This window comes from Elephantulus edwardii, unplaced genomic scaffold, assembly GCF_000299155.1.
Source record: "Elephantulus edwardii isolate Elephantulus edwardi_28Jun2011 unplaced genomic scaffold, EleEdw1.0 scaffold00014, whole genome shotgun sequence".
Taxonomy (NCBI): domain Eukaryota; kingdom Metazoa; phylum Chordata; class Mammalia; order Macroscelidea; family Macroscelididae; genus Elephantulus; species Elephantulus edwardii.
The window spans coordinates 5,295,104-5,315,803 of NW_006399764.1; the positions used below are offsets into that span (position 1 = coordinate 5,295,104).

General features: G+C 40.0%; 1 protein-coding gene across 1 annotated transcript in view; it reads right to left on the bottom strand.

Moving 5' to 3' along the window:
* Nucleotides 1–20,700, bottom strand: part of TEK (TEK tyrosine kinase, endothelial) — a 112,977-nt gene that overhangs the window by 45,459 nt on the left and 46,818 nt on the right. Inside the window, exons 3-4 of the mRNA XM_006881335.1 lie at nucleotides 14,988–15,299; nucleotides 263–373 (exon numbers count right to left, since the gene is read on the bottom strand). Of these exons, the coding sequence (XP_006881397.1) occupies nucleotides 263–373; nucleotides 14,988–15,299 (423 nt within the window). The remainder of the gene's footprint in view (nucleotides 1–262; nucleotides 374–14,987; nucleotides 15,300–20,700) is intronic.

The window sequence follows — 20,700 nt, forward strand, 5'->3', positions numbered from 1 at the left end:
ATTATACTGGTTTAGGTACACAGTAAAAACACAATGCTTTTTATATAGGAATTTTCCCATTTCCTTCATACATACACCTGCCTCGACCCATCAAATTGCATGACCCTATGATTCATACGCGTGCGCGCGCGCGCACACACACACACACACACACACACACACACACACCCATCCTCATCCCTCTGCTCCCAGCCTCCCTGCCTCAGATCCTCATACACGTTCTACAATAATGACCTTATACGGTATTTGTCTTTATACTCACCATTTTTGTAAATTACCGCATCTTCTTCTTTAATCAATACCTTTTTGAAAGATATGTTCACATTATCTCCCCTGTCCACAGTCATAGTTAAAGTGGCTGGTAGGAAGGAAGCTTTGAAAAACAGAAAGAAAAATAATTACCAAAGTGAAATCACACAGTTGCTTTCTGTGATATGAAACAAGTGGTGGTCGATTGAGTCTAGTCTTTCTGAAGATCATACACCCTTTTAAAAATCTGATGAAAGATATGGTGATTTCCTTTGTAAAAATACAAATACACACACAACATACACACTCAATTTTTCCATGTAACTGGTTAGGGAAATATTGGTTAATATATATTATCAAAATAAGATGTAATATCAACTACAAACTGCATTAACGATGACATTTCTCTCTGATCCCTACCAAAGTACGAAGGAATCTAAATGTCGCTCTTACTCTCGCTCTCCCTTCATTCTCGCTCTCTCTCTCTCGCGCTCTCTCTCTCTATCACACACACTTCTTAGTCTTTTTGTTTTGTTTTTGTCCAACCTAATCTTCATGGCTTTAGAAGGCCCACATACACATTTTAATGGGACCAGCATAATGCAAGACTTATTACAGATAACAAAATTATCAAAAAATAAGAATAAAGGAAGAATGAACCATAGTATCTTCTTTCCTATAATTTTATATGCACTGATATATGAGTGAACAATCCTTGGAAGCAGTTATGGAAGCTGTTGTAGACTTGACTTAGACTATCTACTCAGATACCTCAGTCTTTGAGTCAGACTTGGGACATGCCACTGTCTGCCTGCACTGGTTAACTGGACCCCAAGTGTGAATAAAATCTTTTCATATTCTCCCAGGCACACCAGAAATCCTTTAATGTGCCCTTATAATCTATAAAGAGTCACAACTATAAGAAGGAGGGAAGATTAATTTTGAAGTGTATTAAATCAATGTTAAAGATAGAAAACTTAACATTATTACTGAAAAATGTAAAAAATTTGAATGACACCGTTGAAGATATACTGGATGTTACGGATGCTTGTGGGCAGTTATCTTAATGTGTGTTTTCAAGCATGTTGCCTGCATCTTAAGGCACTGAGAAGAAAAAAGGGGGAAGACAATACATAAATTTCCAAACTATGGAGAGTAGGAGCAAACGTTAAAAGAAAGAGACAATATAGCAGAAGACAGAAAGGGAGGAAAAAGACTTAAAAGCCATGGCATATGGAAAAGACAAAATTATGAGATCATGTAAAAAAAAATCTGTTAGCAGAGGAGAAAGATACGTAATCTCCTCTCATGTGATTTTTAGCCATGGAAACATAGAGGGTCATCTATGTATCAGCTATGACTAGATGCTAAGGAAAGAAAAAGATGTTCATCAGCATTGATTACTTTTATGGGAGCTCTGGTGGCCTAGTGGCAAGAAGCTGTGCTGCAACCCCAAAGGCATGTGGTTCAAATCCACCAGATGTTCCACTGGAAAAGGAAGGGCATTCTCCTCCTGTGCCAGTGGGATATGATTTGATAGCACACAACGAGTTAAAAAAAAAAACAAAACCCCAAACACCCCAAACCAATGATTACTTTTATAAAATGTAATGAATGGAAATGATTGCATGAAATGCAGTGTGAAAGGAGAGGGTGAAACACAACATACACAAACTTTGTAAGCAAACATATAAAATAATTTTTTTTAAAAAGAAAAAGGTATTTAATAGAAATCAGTGAGTCTCTGAACTTTTAAAAGTATATCTACCATCTTCATCCTTTTTTATCTACACCTTAAACACAGTGACAGGTTGTGAAAAATAGGATAGAAAAAATTATACTAACTACGTGGAGTTGGTGTTTCGATATTTATATTAGAAATATTCATTTTAAAGAAAAGTGCTAGCAATAAAGAGTCTTGGTTTTTAATATCGATTGTGTTTGGATGAGCATTAAGTTCCATTTGATAATTTCGACCTTGCTTTTCAACGTCGGTTCAACGTCAGTTCACCTTTTTCATGACGAGTCTTCGCCTCTTCCACTGTGTCCAGTTGTCTTTTTCCTTTAGTCCCCTGTTCCTTTTAGCTTCTCATCTCTGCTCTGGCATTTTTCACTGATTTTTTTGGTTGTGGATGTTTGAACTGGAGCACCAAACCCATGGAAATGATCCTTTATTATTCTTCAGTATGCCAATCTGTTCTTTAAAATAAGTACTCATGCTGCTAAAAGGTGACATCATGAGATATTTGTAAATATAAGGTCAGGGACTCATCTAGTTTTAAATGGTCCAGTAAAACTGGGTTTTTTTAAGAATTTGAGTTCTTTTCCATATTTTTTTCACATTCTATCCAGGTCCATCCAGATTGGTCATGATAGGAATGGACCATGGTGTTAAAAAGATACCATCTAGCTCTTCTGGGAGACAGTCTTTAAATAATAATAAAAAGGAGTCACCCACCACAAAGATATAATAATACTCTACTTGTATTTGGCACCTAAAACCAGAGCAACAGATGCAAAAGCTGACCATTACAGGGAGAAACATCCTCATCATAATAGACACTTTCAGAAACTAATTGAACTAGCAGACTGAAAATTATTATAGAAAAATAGAAAAAAGATTTTAATAACACAGTTGAAAGTCTGTTGGATGCTCATGGAATCTGGTGCCCAGTTAAATGAATACATGTTATTTTCAGGCCCACTGCCTGCATATTAACCTACAAAGCACAACCCCTTGAATAACAAATAATATTCAGATTTTCTGACCAGCATGCACTTGAATTATATTTTTTTAAAAATCCATGAGAAAATGGTTACAGCTGGAAACAACCCAAGTGGCCATCAACAATTGAATAAATAGAGAAGCTCTGGTATATTCACACAATGGAATACTATGCTGCCTTGAAAAACAAAGAACCCATGAAATATTATGCAAAATATATGACCTTGAAGGACATTATGCTGAGTGAAATATCTCAGTCACAAAAGGACAAATATTTCATAGGGCCACTGTTGTAAAATGGGACTGACAGGATTTTGGGAAGACAGAAAAGGAGGGGAGGAATGATGTATATTGCATTAAAACAGATGAGGAAGAGAACTGTTTAAAAGGAATATATGACTGGGTATTCTTATCATTACAGAAGTCCAGAGTGAAAGCTGCATAGTGGAGTGGACTTGGGGGAGGGGGAGGGATTGCATATCAATGGAAAAGTTTTTCTTTTTCTTTTCAAGGAGAAGAGTGAATTGAGGGGGAGGGGGTGGGCAGGGAGAATAGTGCGACAATGAAAGAGCAGAAATCCTAAATCTCTGTAAAGTTTAATTTAAAAATAAATGGGAGAAAATTTTTAAAAATTACCAAAAAAAGAAAAGAAAATGCTTGCATCTCCCTGAAGGGTTTCACTCTGGTCCCAATCTTTGAGAGCCTGGGAAACTCCTGTTGAAGAACTTGGGATGAATCATGAGGTCTCTGAGATGTTGCTCTCCTCTAGTCTGAGTATTTGGGGTCAATGGCTTAAGAGAGGCTATTCAAGTTCAATGTAAACCTTTGGTATAAATGGCAGCTCTGAGGACAGAAGATTCCTCTGAACTACAGTCAAGAGGAGTCAAACCTCTCCACTCATGAGCTGTATCTCCTGTCATGGTCAGGAGACCACCTGACAAACTCTCTGGGGTCATCAGGTAGGTGATTGCCTTTGGAGCAGGTGCAGATGACGACAGGGGGAAAACCCCGAGGGAGATTGATGTAGAACAAGGGATGCTATCAGTGTTAGAATCAGACAATCTCAGACTTATGTCTACACTAAGCCATTTACGAGACACTGGGCATGAGTCAAGTATGATTCATTGCAACCCTGTGAACAACAGATTTTTAATCCCGTCCTATCTTGTGCCATCTTAATCATCTCTGACATACTGGAGCCCATTGCTACAGTCACTGTGCCAATCACTTTGAAGGTCTCCTCCACCTTTCCAAGCATGAAGTCCTATTCCAAGCACCAATCCCTCCTAACAACATGCCCAACGTATGGAAGACAAAGTTTTTTCATCCTTGCCTCAAAGGAACATTCTGACTGTACTTTTCCCAAGACATATATGTTTTTCTTTTGGCAGTCCATGGAATATTTGGTAATTGTTGTTGCTGTTGTTAGGTGCAATCAAGTCTAGTATGACTCAGAGCGATCATGTGAACAACAGATCTAAACACTGTCCTATCCTGTGCCATCCTAGCAATTTCTGACACATGTAAGCCCATTGATGTAGTCACTGTATCATTTGATCCCATTGAGGGCTGTCTTCTCTTTTGCTGACCCTCCACCTTTCCAAGCATAATGTCCCTTTCCAAGGAATAACCTGTTCTAGCAACGTGCTCAAAGAACATGAGATGGAGCTTTGCCGTCCTTGTCTCTAAGAAGCATGCTGGCTGCACCTTCCCCACGACATACGTGTTTGCGTTTTTAGTAGTCCATTCAACATTCAGGACTGTTCCCCAACATCACTACTCAACAGCGTCAATTCTTCTGTCATCCTTATTCATTGTCAGACTCTCAGATGCACAGCAAGTGATTGAAAACACCATTCAGACTGATGTCATTGTCCTCAGTAATTTGAAGAATAATTAGGAAGGAATATTCATTTTAAAAAAGTTGTCAAAGGCAGGACAGCATAAAAAAAATTGGGAAAGGAAAATGTACATGAATGAATTAATGAAAACAAATCTCTCTGTGAACACTTACCAAAATTAAAACAAATAAATAAATGTAAAAGGTTGTCAAGAATATCCAATGATGAAGGAGCTCTGGTGGCCTAGCGACAAGAACCTGTGCTGCAATCCTGAAGGCGCATGGTTCAAATCCACCAAATGCCCTGCTGGGGAAGGAGGGACAATCTCCGCCTGTGCCAGTTGGATCTGATTCAACAGCACACAACAACAACAGTAAAAAGAATATTCAATGATGTAAGTCAAGGTCTTTTTGTTCTTTCTGTTAGGCAACACTGAGTTGATTCCACCTCAACAACAGAGTAGATATGTGCATAGGGTTTTTAAGACTGTGCTCATTGTGGGAGCAAAGAGGCAAGTCTTTCTTTCGAGGCATCATCAGATGAGTGTGAACTGTCAGTCTCTCCAGGAGCAGCCAATCTCTTCACCATTGCACCACCAGCACTTCCTAAAAACCCACACCAAACAAATCCACTGTAATTGAGTCAGCTCCTACTCACAGTCAACCAACAGGACACAGCAGAGCTCACCCTAAGGTTTCCAAGACTAAAATCTTCCCAAGAGGGAAGTACGTCTTTCACCCACACCTATGTCAAGCCCTTAATAAAAGAAGAGAGAAAAAAAAGCCCCCATGTCGATGACAGCAACCCTAGAGACTGATTAGAGTAGGACTGTTCCATGGGGCTTCTGAGAATGCTACCTTCAAAGAGACAAACTGCCACATCTTTCCTCTATTAAGTGGCTGGTGGGTTTGAACTGCTAACCTTTCTGTTAACAGCCAAACACTTACACACTGAACCACCAGGTTTCCTTTGGTTGTTAGAAAACACCCATGTTCTTTCCAAATATAAATACATGGCAGCACTGGTGTGGTGACATTTCTAACATAATCAAGGTGGGACCAAGGAGGGAGGGAAGACATGCAGGGGCTGGAACAGCAGTGACCTGCGGCACACAGTCACTCGACAAGGTAGGTCACCTGGTGACCCAACCATATCTGCGCTCAGTGAAAGGCTCTTGGCCACAAGAATGTTTCCAGTTCACTTTGTTGTTTCTTTCTGTGTGCTGTGTTTATGTTTTTGCCCCTTTGTGTGAAGGCTGTTTAGCTGGCCAGGACTTCCACTTCTCAGCATTGTGTTCTGAAAAGGAACCAGATTCCCCCTGTAGGCTCCGCTCCAAAGGAGCTTTCCCCCACACTTGATGGTTCTTTGTTATTCCACACTCTGTACCCTGTAAACTGCCTATTTAGCAGGTAGGAACACACACACACACACACACACACACACACACACACACACACACACACACTGACGTTCTACTGTTGTGGGTGGTCTTTGCCCAGCTTGTCATCTCTACGTTGTCACCAGGCTGGTTTTCCTCCATCGAGCACTAAAGCAGCAGCGCTGGTGGTATGGCGCACCGCACTGTGCACTGCTAACCCAAATACCATGCTTCTCTAAGACTCTGAATCCATCAGACACTCAGTGGAAAAAAGCTAAGCTTTTTCATCCCACTAAGATTAGCTCTGGAAACCTGATGTTGTTATGTGCCACTGAGCGGGCACCAACTCATAGCCAACCCTCCAGCCAGCTTTCGAAGGCAGTGAATCACACAGGAGGAAACTTCCCATCCTTCTCCTGCAGAGCAATTGGTAGACTCAAACCACAAGCCTTTGGGTTGGCAGCGTGACTCCTTACAACTAAGTCACCAGAGCTCCCTTGGGGCACCAGGAGCTGAAATGAATTCCATGGATGTAAGTTGTTGTTGTTATTGGTGGTGGTGTGTACCATTGAGTTAGAACCGACCCACAGCTGGACCTCCTGTAGGTTTTCTGAAACAACTAATTGCACAAGAGAAGACTGCCCATCCTTCTCTCATGGAGCTTCTGGTGGATTCGAACTGTGTGCCTTCAGGATTGAAGCACAGCTTCTTACCATTAGGCCACCAGAGTCCAGCCTTTGGGTTGCACTTTGGTCTCCCCAGTGACAGAAGAATCTTGGCTCCCACTTCACATGACTTGAATAGATCATAAAAACAATAGCCACCTTTACTAGCATCATGGCTAAGTGGTAACAGAAAGATCAGTGTCCCTCAAGAACAAGAGAAGTAAATGACAATAAAAGGTTTCCACATAAAAATATTTTATGGCTATAAATATATAGGCAAGAGAAATTAACAAACGACAAAAGAGCATGAAAATAATAAGCATCCCTAGGAGAAAAAAAAGTTTGATGAAAATAAAAATTCAAACTCTTAAATAAAATTATTTTTGGCTTGTTTATGAAAAAAAATTTTTGTTGATGGCAATCAACAACAACCACCATGTATGGTTGAAAAGAATAGAATTTAATTTTACTTTCTCCTCTAAATTTGATTAGGATAGTAATATAGTGGCTGCTGTCAGGTACCATCATGTCAGTTCCACCTCGGAGCAACCCTATGACATAGAATGAATGCCCTCTCCCAAATCCTGCGTGATGTCCACACTCTGTGTTGCGTTTAATCCCACTGCTGCCGTCATTGTGTCAATACATTTCATTGAGGACTTCTATTATTTTAAGTATGATGACCTTCTGAAGGGACTGGTCCCTCCTCATAACATGCCCGAAATACATGTTGTTGTTGTTGTTTTTAGGTGTCGCTGAGTCAAGCATGACTTATGAACAACAGATCTGAACCCTGTTTAATCCTGTGCCATCCTCATAATCTCTGACACACAAAAGTCTGCTGCTGCAGTCACTATGTCAGTCCACCTAGCTAAGTCTAGATTAAAGCATTTAGTTCTCACAACTGTCCTCTATGGGCAGTACACCCATAGGCTACCTATGAGGGACACAGAGTTAAGTGAATAAGATTCAATAGACAGAGAAATGAACTTGACCTCCAGACTCATCATTCTCCAGCTCCGTCCTAGCTCTCAGCTCCAACCATTCTGAACTCCATTCTTTCCTTGAGTTGTCACGAGCCGGAATTTACTTGATGGGAATGAGTTTTCTTAATTTATTCAATAGTTCTTATTGTACATGCACTTAAACCAAACCAGCTGATAATGCACATCGTGTTCCAAGAGGAGTGTCACATGTAAGCACATATAAACATTCAGGAAATGTTAACTTTGGCTCATGGTTGTTTTCCCAATATGTGGCATAAATGGAGGCTTAAAATTCTTTTGGAATGAATGGGTGAAGAAATAAATGTGAGTTCAAATCTTCTCTATGTTTTCAGTATATGAGTTTGTGTTATTTCGACACAAATGGCTCATCTCTATCATGACTTCACAAATCATGTTGGGATTTCAATGTTCTCACAATAAATCTATTTCTCAAATGAAAGTGAGGTGGAGAGAAACACTTCCTCCCATAGAATGTTCGGAAACAGATCTTTGGATCTGAAAATATTCTGAACTTCATTTATAACTTCCTCCCCCAGATGAAATGGTCAGTGAGGTTTGACAAAAGTGCTTTTGACTGTTGGGGATGACACCATTGATAAAAGCAGCTTGGCTATTGGGGGTATGTGAGCCAATTTAAGCTGTGTTTTGGCTCCTGCCAAATGGATTTTCCACTTCCTCCCCAGATGCATAAGTCAGCAGCAAGCAGGAATATTCTGATGTTTATCCTCTCCTGCTTTGTCCCCGGACAGGCACTTCTCAGTTCCCACAGAGTTCTACTCAGAAATTAGCAGTGACAGGGAAGCATAGCTTTGGCCTCCACCATCCACCATGAGGAATATTTCCTGGCACCGCACCCAGCCCTGGGTGGTCAGCAAGAGAGAGAAACTTCAAGAACCTGAAGTGTCATTCTTAAGTTACAGGAAAGAAAGTATTTATTTTACTTACTTGATAAAAACCTCCAAAGTTCTATTAAAAGATACTACTAATAACGTCCACAATTGGATGGAAACTTACTAATTCCACTGAAGTGTGACTTATACCAGGGCACTGTCATAATATTAAATATTTAGTGCAAGTAAGATCATGCTGGTCATGTTTAATGGCGATACCTTATCGGATTCTAAACTGTGAGGGTTAAGTGTCCAGCCTCACTTTGATTTTCAAAGGAGGATTCAATGGTCTTGGTTAAGTAGCTTACGTGGGTTCATGCTACGCAGTTGCAGTGCTGGGCTCAAACTCGTGTTTAGTTGACTTCAATTTTCATAGTTCTGCTTCATAGCTTGAGTTTCTGTTTAGGGTTTTAAGCAGATGGATTGTATTTTAGAAACAAAATCAGGGAAGAGGGGAATTAAGGTGGGCTGAGAAAAGAAGTAAAAGTAGAGCAATGATTGGCATCAAATCATTTACAAACTGCTATGTTTCCTATGCACCTTCTTCTACAATATCATACGTGGAAAGCTCTCAGAAAGAAATATATTGTTTTAGTTAAATCCTGTTTAAGAACATTTATAAGAACTGACTTTTTGCATTATCTAAGAAGTGGGACTATATAAAGAAGACTGTGACGGCAGGACTGGAGACTTAGCATCAGCTTGTGATAAGCACAGGACACAAGCTTATGTGCTCAGAGAAAAGAAGATTTGAAGCATTTACAGAAGATCAAAGAATGTAGCTATCAGTGTGGAGTACATTTCAGCATAAAGAAACAAGAATTCTCACAACTCAGTAAGTGAAGAAAAGATTGGAGGTGTCAAGGATTTAATTTTACAATCACCATACATACAAGCAGTAGTCAAGAAATCAAACAGCACATTGTATTGGACAAATCTGACGTGGCCCAATTTTAAAGATCAAGGACTTCTTTAAAATACTAAAGAACAAGACTGTCGCTTTAAAACACTAAGGGAAGTCTGACTCAAGCCATATTTTCAATTGCTTCATGTGCAAGTGAAAGTGGGACAATGAATAAGGAAAATCAAGCGTTAGTATTATTCCTTTGAATGGTTGTATTGGTGAACATTGACTGGACTGCCCAAAGAACAAATAAATCTTTTGGAAGTGAGCCCAGAGTTCTCTTTCAAATTGAAATTGAAAGGTTGATGATTTGGACCTCATCTTATGACTCCTGAGGAGAAAAACTTTGGACTTGATATATGGAAGCACAGTCCTTGGACAGGACTTCATACTTGGAAAAGAAGAGAGAAGATCAAGGAAAGGAAAACATGATGAATTGACATAGTGACTAGAGCAATTGCCTTGGGCATCACTGAGATTGTGTGGACACTGTAGAATCCAGCAGAGTTTCATTCATTGATCAGAGTTGAATCAATGTCACCTAACAACAACATCAGCATCTCATTTAAAACAGTCTCAAGACCTTGTTCTCTATCTCCATTTCATGGGGGTGGGGGTGGGGATGGGGGGTGAAAAAGAATTTCTTCTTGTAGGCCATGAGCATTTCTACTCATAACAATCCTAGTGGACAGCGGGGAACTTCCCCATTGAGTTTCTTGGGCTGTAATCTTTACAGAAGCAATTTGGCAAGTTTTATGTTTTTGGGGTTTTTTTTTTCCCCCCTGTGGAACCATTGGTGGGTTGGAACCATTGTCCTTTTTGTTAAGAGCTGGGTTAACCATTGTGCACCAAAGCTTCATAAAAGGATCATTAACCCACTGCTATTGAAGTTCATTCCAACTCATAATAGCACAACAGAACCGAGTAGCTCTCCCTATGTTGTTGTTGTGTATCATCAAGTCAGGACTGACCCGTGTAGAACCGACCCCTAGCTGACCCCCCTGCAGGTTTTCAGAGGCAGTTCATGACATGGAAAGAGACTGCCCATCCTTCTCCATCAAAGCAGCTGTTGTATTCAACTACAGGCCGTCAGGGTTGCAGCACAGCTTCTTATCAGTAGGCCATCAGAGCTCCCTGTGGGTTCTCCACAACCTTCGTAGAAGCCAATTGTCACATCATACTCACTCAGAGTGGCTGAGGGATTCATACTGCTGACCCTTCCATTAGCAGTTGAGTGATGAACCATGGTGCCAGGGCTCTTAAGGACATGTTGTTGTTGTTGTTGTTGTTGTTGAGTCATAGGTGACTCATAGCGACCCTATGAAGGAAAGTCCTCAATACTTGTGTGACTTTTATCCTTTCTCCATCTTCATAGGGTTTCTGGAGGCAAGCTATTTCGGAAGTGGATGCCACTCCTGCTTCCAAGCTTGTTTTAATCAGGGAGCTCCACCAAACACTGTCCACCATGGGTAACCATTAACACATTTGGCATATCAGTGTCACAGTGTTCAGAATCACAGCAACCTTTGTACAAGTTACCTCTGTACAGCAAGTGGACAGACCAGGGCTATACGATCTAGAAGAATGTTTCACCAAAAACAATTAAAAACAGGCTTGAGGGCTGCAGATTAAAGTCACCCACCTTTGGCTTGGTAGCATCACTTTCAAGAAGGTAGATAAAAGGAGCACGGATGGTTCAACATGTAAGCCCTCAGCTACTAATGGGGAGATGTGAGATTTGAACCCACCAGCAGCTCCACAAAAGAATAAACATCATGATCTGCTACGGTGAAGACTTCAGCCTGGGAAGTGTGATGAGGAAGCTCTACTCTGTCCTGTAGGCTCACTATGCATTGAAATCTACACTGGACCACACAATAACTTGCCTGAGGCTATATGGAAGGTAAATTATGAAAGAAAAGAAAACCTGGATGTGTATGAGTCAGAGCTATCATATCTCTTTATCGAAGCTTTTGTTTCTTTTCATCTCACTTGATTGAATGTACACTGTCCTTCCCCTCTGATGGCTTGCCCTCTCTATATTTGAATGGGTCATTACTGTCAATGTTAACTGCCTGTGCTGTGTGGTTCAGCATGCTTTACACGTGCTCCTTTATCTGTTCTTGAAGTTGATCCCATGAGCAACTAGTACTTCACATGTCACTCCTGTCAAACTGCTGGGTATGCAGCTCGGATCATCTTCATGCAAAGGTGGAAACAGTAGCAAAAGAAACATAGCTCTTCTCCAAGTGGAATCCCAAAGGCCACATGTCAAAAATAATAGAGCTGTCTTTTCAGCCGAGCTAGCTTTGGCACACCTCACATCCCTTTGTCTAACCTTTCTCCCCTCCCCGGAGAGCAGTGTCCCTGGGAATTCCTACCATGCACTTTTCCCACTCGTCCTGGTGTCATTTAAAGGTGAACTTTCTAGATGGCTAAGAAAACTTTTTACTTCACTTTTGATACAGAGTCCTTTTTATCACTTTTGACCTTAAAGTGTAGCTTGCTATCTTTAAATTCTGTCATTACCCATTCAGTCCTTGCTGTTGAGTTGGAACCAACTCATAACTGACCCTCCCTCCGGCAGATTTCCAAGGCTAGAAATCATCTTTCTCCCGTGCAGCTTATAATGGACTTAACTCTACAGAGAGACAGGGCTTCCGGGTTAGCAATGGAAGTCCTTATGTTCTAGGCCATATATCACTAGCAAACTCAACGAACTTTTCCCAGGTGAACTCTAGGTAGATGTAGAGTTTATACTTGTGCAATTCAAAGTGCAGTCCATAGCCCAGCAGCATCTCATCACCTGGAACCTTATCAGAAATGCAGAATCTCAAGATCACCCCCATGCCCACTTTTACCTTCTTTAAAAAAAACCAGAGTCTGCATTTTATCAAGGCTCCTAAGGGATTGTAATTATATTCAACTTCAAGAAGTATAAGTCTAGAAAACTGTAGAGATTATGCATGAATTACCAGAGAATCATGTGGATTAATAAATATCAATTAAAATGATAATTACTTTTCATTTTAATTATCATTTTTAGAACAAAATTTACAGTTTCTAAAGAGCTCACAATGTTATTATCTCATGGAATGGCAACTTCTCAGTCCGTAGCCCCCATGGTCACGACTATCAACAGTCTATCGATGACTCTTCTTTAATGATTTTGAGTATTATCAACCCAGAGAGAGTGTTTGCTGGATCTCTCTGGTTGGTTGGGATCTTGCGGCCTTCCTCCAAACAGGCAGCATCAAAAGCACAAAAAATCTACCTGCCTGCCTGCCTAAGTCTGGGAGCCTCAGGACAGAACAGCATTATTAAATAACGTTTGCAATATAGGTTCCTCCAATTATCTTCAGGCAGGTGGATTGGCCTGAAGATTGAGCTTAGGATGGAAAAACTAGAACCCTCCTTCACTGTTGGTGGGAATTCAAAATGGTGCGACCACATTGGAAAACAACGTGGCAGTTCCTTATATGATTAAAGAGAGTTGTCATGCAGATCACTCATCGCTAGGCTAGAGATACACCCAACAGAATCGTAAACATTTACACTCTCAAAGATATATGCACAAATGTTTGTAATATAATATCCAGAAAATGAGGCCAATTGAAAAGACTATCACTTAATGCCTGAATAAGCACACCATGAGGCATCCATTGAGTGGAATAATATTTAGCCATAAAAAAGAATGAATCACTGATACATCCTCCGATGTGAAATAGTCTGGAAAGCATCAACATAAGTAAAAGATGCCAGTCACCAAAGACTAAGTGTTCAACAATTCTATTCTTTCTAAATGTCCAGAACAGAGGGAAGTAAGGTCCCCTGATGGCCTGGTGGTAAAGAATTACACTGCCAACCCACAGGCATGCGGTTTGAATCCACCAGCTGCTCTCTGGCATAAAGCGCAACTCTAACTCCTCTCTCTCTCTCTATCTCTATCTCTATCTCTCTCTCCCCCCTCCCTCCATCCATCCATCCAATGTACAGCTTTTGAAGCTTCTGAGAACCTGCTGGAGGGTCAGCTATGAGTTGATTCTGCTCAAAGGCATATAACAACAACAACTAGATAGAAACCTGATTAGTATATGCTTATGGACGAGGGGCTTTAGAAGACGGCAGATAGCTACAGGGCACAGAGGTTCTTTTTGAGATGATTTAAAATTGACTAATGTTATGGTTATTCTTATCTGTCAATTACTAAAATAAAGTGAATTCTATATTATCAAAAAGTAGATTATATGGCATGTTAACCTTTCAGTTAAAAAGTATAAAAAGATTACTTAGGACCTACTTTTATTTTATGAAAAAGCCTCCATCACCTCACCCCTGAGCATAGCCAGAGGGGGCATTATTGCTCCTCGTTGGCAGAGACTCTCAAAAAATCCACTTGTGTTGTTCTGTGGCCTGGGTCTGCACACTCTAGTGCTAACATTGAATCATGGTCTTTACCCCAAAATGACTCAAATGCTTCATTCCTCCTCCTTTGCATTTAACTTTGAAATCTCCTTCCATTCTGAGTCTAGCTTCAGCCACTGCACTTGCTTGGACAATAAAACGAGGCAAAAACGAGGAGTGCACATCTCAGGCTGGCTTTCAGGACTCTCTTGCACTTTGGCCACCCCGGTGAAAACACACCTGGATTAGGTCTGCTGGTCTGCTGAAGGCACATGAAAAACCAAGCTGCCTGGTGACTCTAGCTGAGACCAGCTCACTTAGTCACCAACCGGCTAAGACCAGCAGTGCCACCTAGTCAACCCACTTGCCTTAGTCTCACCAGCTTAACTGTTTATCAGACATGTCACTGTTGGTGGTTGTGTGTTTAGAAAGAAATAACTGAAATCCCAACTAACCGTTTAAGCTGAGCTTTCCATAATCATGACCATTTAAAAGTTTCTACTTATGTTATCATTTTCTCCTGATTTTTGTTACGAGAACTCAGAGGCAAGCAAAAGAGAGAAGAAAAAAAATCCCAAGTGAAAAAGTCAAGTCGAAACTCAAAATAGTGCTCGTGGTCAGCTTGACTATACACAACTCTTCTGCAGTAATTTTCAGATTACATACATGTAATATATTTCCCAGGAGGGCATGAACTGTTGACAGAACATCATGAAATACTGCTGCATTTCATACCATCTCATGTAGTAGACATAAAGTCACCAGTACGGGGTCTCTTTTCTCTCTAATCCTCTGTGTACCAGAGATAGAGATATAGAAAAAACACGACCACTCAGACCATTCATATTCAGCCTCGGAGTGAGCAGTTACCAAAATAAAAGGCAGCATGCATGCCTCACCAGCCCACATATGAAGGTGTATTACCTTGTTGGCGCATCTTCATGGTCCGTATCCTTATCGCCTCTCCTCGAACTCGCCCTTCACAGAAATAAGCACCATTGATTTTACTAGCCTTTTCTCTCTTCCAGACAACTTTTTTAGCCCATTCTCTGGTCGTGTCTTGAGTAACTTCCAGTGGATCTTGGTGTTGGTTCATTAGGGCTTCAAAGTCCCTTCCTATCGTGATAGGCTCATTCGGGTGCCACCCTGAGGCAATGCAGGTGAGGGATGTTTCCGCATCAGACACAAGAGGTAGAGAATTGATCAAGATCAGGTCCATGGCACCTTCCACTGCTCCTGTAAGGAAAGAGGAAGTACGATGGAAGATGTAGATGATTCTCACTGCCACACAGCATAGACTGGTGAGCTTTGTCTGAAAAGAGCTGTGGAATGGTCCTTCTAAAATGCTACTATACCAGATGCCTTGTTGGAGAAGGAGGACAATCTCCTCCTGTACCTGTCAGATCCAATTTGATGGTACACACACACACACCCCTAAAATGCTACTATAACCATGTGACTTCCTTCCATAGGATAAAATCCAAACTTTTCAATGAGATACCAAGACCATTCATCACCTATATCCCCTACAAACTTTTCCTGCTCCACTGTTAGCCCCAACAAACTAACAATTATTCTTAGTTTCCTATATAAGTGTCATGCTATATATTTCAGTCCCCTATAGGGAGCTCTGATGGCATAGTGGGTAAAAAGTTTTACTGCCAACACCAAGGCATGTAGTTCGAATCCATCAGCTGCTCCAAGGAAGAAAGATGGACAATCTCCTGTGTGATTCACAGCACCTCATAATTTGTTGGAGGGTCAATTATGAATCATTTATGACTCAACAGCACTTGACATAGTGTCTAATAAAACACAAAAACATAAATAATAAAACATAGTGTCTAATACTTGTTAAGGCAAATGGAATATACAATATGGCATGCATTGCCACAATATTCTAAAGAAGCATATAAATGATGAGTACTGTCTGCTAACTTCAGGTTTATCTATATAACACTTGGTTTCACAAAGGACTTTATAAATATAAAAATTTTCAAAGAATTGCTCAAATGCACAGTAAATATTGCAAGATAAAGTGGAACAACATCTAAGTGCTATCTACGTTTTCCTCTGAGCCCCATTTGCCTTATCTTTAAAAGAGCATATAAAACCTGTCTTAGAGAATTCATGTAAAGATTCATTGTAGTAAGATACATAATTCATGAAGCATTCTGTCTGTCACTTATTGGATGTCCAACTAGATTCAGCTCACTGCCTTTGTGTCTATTATGATCCATAGCAACCCTTCATTGGGGTTCTAAGACTACAAATCTTAACTAGAAGAGATTACCCACCTTTCTCCTTCAGAGCTGCTGGTGGATTTAAACCACTGGAGATGTCATCTCTTAGTTTGCATGCAGCACATGATACTATAGCCTACATCAACCGAGCTCCCATTTTTTCCTGTCTCTTTATTTCTTGAACATTTAACCTCAAACCTTACTCTCCCCATGAATGTAAAAGCAAGATCTCATGCATACTTTAAAATAGATTTCTAAAATAGAAAGTAACTAATTTAAGAAATGGATTGTTCTGTTGTTTTGGTTTTTTCCACTTTCCCTGTTCTTGCTCTCTCCCTCTCACCCGTCTCTCACTACCTTTTCTGTTTTGACTATAGAAGGCTCTCATGTGAACAAATGGAATCTGTGTCTATTCTCTCTTTAAATAATGGAAATATCTAAGGCAGAGAATGTACTCTGGTTTCAGTGGAGGTTGGCCCTCCTGTCAACATAACATAAATAGATGGATTAATCAGATTGTGATAAAGACAAAGCTAGACTCTGAGATTTTGATATAATGGAAAGTGATTCAAGTAAGGTACATCTTTTCTCATTTATGGTTGTTATCAGATGCCATCAAAACCACTACAATATATAGCAACTCAGTGAACAATACAGCAAACCTTTTCTCATCCTCATCATCTCCGCTATTTTATACTCACTAAATTCACTCACAATTAAGGGAAAAATGCTGCTACCTGGAGAGAACAGGGGAACACTGTATGTTTAACTCAGGAAATTACGAATCAGGGTTGTATCCTTTCTCTATACATATTCAATTGGCATGCTGAGCAAATCATTCAGGGAAGCTTCATCAACAAACTGCATTGTGCAGATGACACAACTTTGCTTGCAGGAAGTGAAGACAACTCTAGGCATTTGCTGCAGAAAAATCAAGGAGTACAGCCTTCAATATAGGTTATATTTTGGCATCAAGAACACAAAAATGCTCACTAGTAGACCAATACACAACATCATGGAGAATGATTCAAGTTGTCAATGATTTAGTTTTGTTGGGATCCACAATCAACACAAATAGTAATAGCACTCACGATATCAGAAGACAAGTTGCATTGGAAAAAGCATGCTATTAAAGATGTCAGTTTAAAGATTAAGCTGCATCTGACCCAAGTCATAGTATTTTCAATTGCTTCCTATGCTTCTAAAAGTTGTACAATGAATAAAGAAGACAGAAGAAATGATGCTTTGATTTGTAGTGCTGGAGAAGAATACTTAATATGCTATGGGATGCCAAAAGAACAAAAAGGTCTTTGTTAGAGGAAGTGTAACCTAAGTGCTCCTTAAAGGTAAGGATAGTGAAACTTGATCTCACATACTTGGGGCATGTTGTTAGTCTTTGGGAAAAGGTATGCTGAGCAAAGTAGTGGGTCAGAGAAAGAGAAGACACTCAACAATATGGCTTAACACAGTGGCTGTATATCAGAGTTAGTGAAGATGGCACTGGATAGAGCAGAGTTCCTGTTTGTTCTTCTTAAGAAACAATGAAAGTTATACAAGTGTTCAGGTCTTTCATTCATAGGGTCATTATGAGTCATCTACAACTTGACAGCACTTAACAGCAACAACAATGAGAGAGTTCTGTTGGCTTAGTGGATAGAAAGTTATGCTACCAAGCCAAAGGTGGGTGATTTTAATCTGCGGCTCTTCAGCCCGGTTTTAATTGTTTTTGGTCATTCTTCTAAGTGGTATAGCACTGGTCTATCCATTTGCTGTACAGAGGTAATTCGTGGTTGATGTGATGATAAATACTGTGACACTGATGCATCAAATGTGAGAATGGTAACCCCTGGTGAAGAGTGTTTGGTGGAGCTCCCCGATTAAAACAAGCTTGGAAGCAGGAGTGTCATCCAATTCTGAAATAGCTTGCCTTTGGAAACTCTATGAACTTGGAGAAACAATGAAAGTTATACAAGTGTTTAGGTCTTTCGTTCATAGGGTCACTATGAGTCATATACAACTCGACGGAATTTAACAACAACAAGGTTGCTATGAATTGTAATTGACTCAATGGCACATAACAATAACAACAAATTCTTTCAACAATGCTTGTTCTACCTCAATTTTTAAAATGCATAAATAAAGTCTCAAAAAGTTTAAGTGGCTTTCTAGAAGTTTCTTAGCTATGAAGAAAGAACTGAGATTTAAGTTCTCACTCACCATGCCGTTTTCTACCTCACAGCCTTTGAACACACTGTTCTCTCTGCCAGCATTCTTTTCTCTCTGCTTGACTAATTCCTGCTTGTCCTTTGATCTAATCTTAAGTGCCACTTCCTAATAGAAGCCTTCTTTATCCACAACATCTGTACATACTTTTATCCCATTGTTCTCTAACTCTCGTTTGTGTCCTTCATAAAAATTACCCCAATGTGACTATTTTCTTTACTCTCTCTTTCTCTAGATGATAAGTTCAACAATGACAGGCATGGAGGCTACTGTGTTCACAGCGATTTCTACACAAACATCCTATCAACACAGTGTTTGGTATACAGATGTTGCCCTGCATTATCAAGTTGGAACTAACTCATAGCTGACCATCCAGTGCATTTTCAGAGGCTGTAAATAGTGCAGGAAGAAATGGCCCATTTTCCTCCATGGTGGATTCAAACTGTATGCCATTGGATTGGTCACCATTAGGTTGCCATAGAACTTAATAAATATTTGTTGAGTAACTAGATCAATGGATTGATAAAGGTTTTTCCAGATCTGCCTGATTCAACTCTATTCCTTCACTTAGCTGGTTGGTTTTGTTGTTGTTTTTTTTTTTCTGCTGTTATTGTTATGTGCAATCAAGTCACCTGTGACCCATAGCGACCCTATGTACAGCAGCTCTGAAGCCTGCCCTGTTCTGAGACAGTCTCACTGGCACTGGCACACCTACCTCCATTGCCCCAGTTATTGTATCAATCCATCTTATCCAGGGTCTTCCTCTCCTGTGTTGTCCCTCTACCTTTCGAAGCATGATGTCCTTCTCCAAGGACTGGTCCTTCCTGGGCGTATGCCCAAAGTAGGTGAGAGGGAACTTCAAAATCCTAGCTTCCAAGGAAAACCTTGGTTTCACCCTCTCCGAGTTTTCTTGGTGGTCCATGGTATGTTCAAGACTTTTCTCCAGCACCACAACTTGAAGGCATTGATTCTTGTTATCCTTAGTCATTGTCTAGCTCTCTGATGCATAGCAAGTAATTATGAAGACCATGGCCTGGATCAGACACCTCTTAGTCTCTAGAATGACATCATTGTTTTTCAATAATCTAGAGAAGTCCCTGACAGCAGATTTTCCCAATGCAATTCATCTTTTGATTTCCTGACTGCTGGTACTAAGAGTTTTGATACTCTTCTATAGTTAAAAATAAAAGTGCTCTCCTGAGTCTTAACTGACTTTTTTGTGTACATGTAACTACTTTTTAGTTAGGCCATGCTTACTGACTACATAGAGATGGGTGAACCCCCCTTCCACCCCCAGACTATGGCCTTTATCCATCCTTTGAAAATGGAACAAAATTCACCCTCATGTCTAAAGTATAAGCCAAGCTATACATAGTCTTTTAAGAAGAATAATCACACCAGTGAGGCACTTATCTCTTAGAAAAACCAATCACAAAAGGTCCAAAGAGTAGCATTTGTCAAAGGATAAAGTCCTGAAGTGGAATGGGGTAGGATGGAAAGATTAATGGAAATGAGAATTACAGTAAGGAAGTGGGGAAAGGGCAATGACATTGTGGGTACTGTAACTAATGTTATTAAACAAAATGTGAATGTCAGAGATGAAGTCTTCGTACATACCTATTCAATTTGTATTCTGAGCAAATTATTTGAGGAGTTAGATTCTATGAAGAAAAATGTTGGCATCAAGATAGGGGGAAGACTAACTGGCTATAGAAAGATTTACATTAATAATACATTTTTAAAATACTGTAAAAAAAGAAAAATAAAAGACTTTTGGGGAGCTACTGAATTTATAGTGGTAAAAGCAAATATTACGATATTACATCTTTTACAAAATGTCATGATGAAGTGATCTATGAGAGGCTGACCAAGTGTTCATTTAACAAAACATTTTGCATATTTACTTACAGCAACAATTGTGCTTAGCATAAAGTCCTCCTACAATTTGGTTTTTATGACAACTACTAATATTTGCTGGGTATATTACTATTTTGAGGATTATTGTACTAGGTCTGCTCTTCATTTGCTTAAATAAGTCGGAAAACTTCAACATCGAGCCTTCACTGACGACATCCAGATGGCTAACAAACACATGAAGAAATGCTCAAAATCCCTAGCCCTAAGAGAGATGCAAATTAAAACAACTATGAGATATCATTTCACCCCAGTCA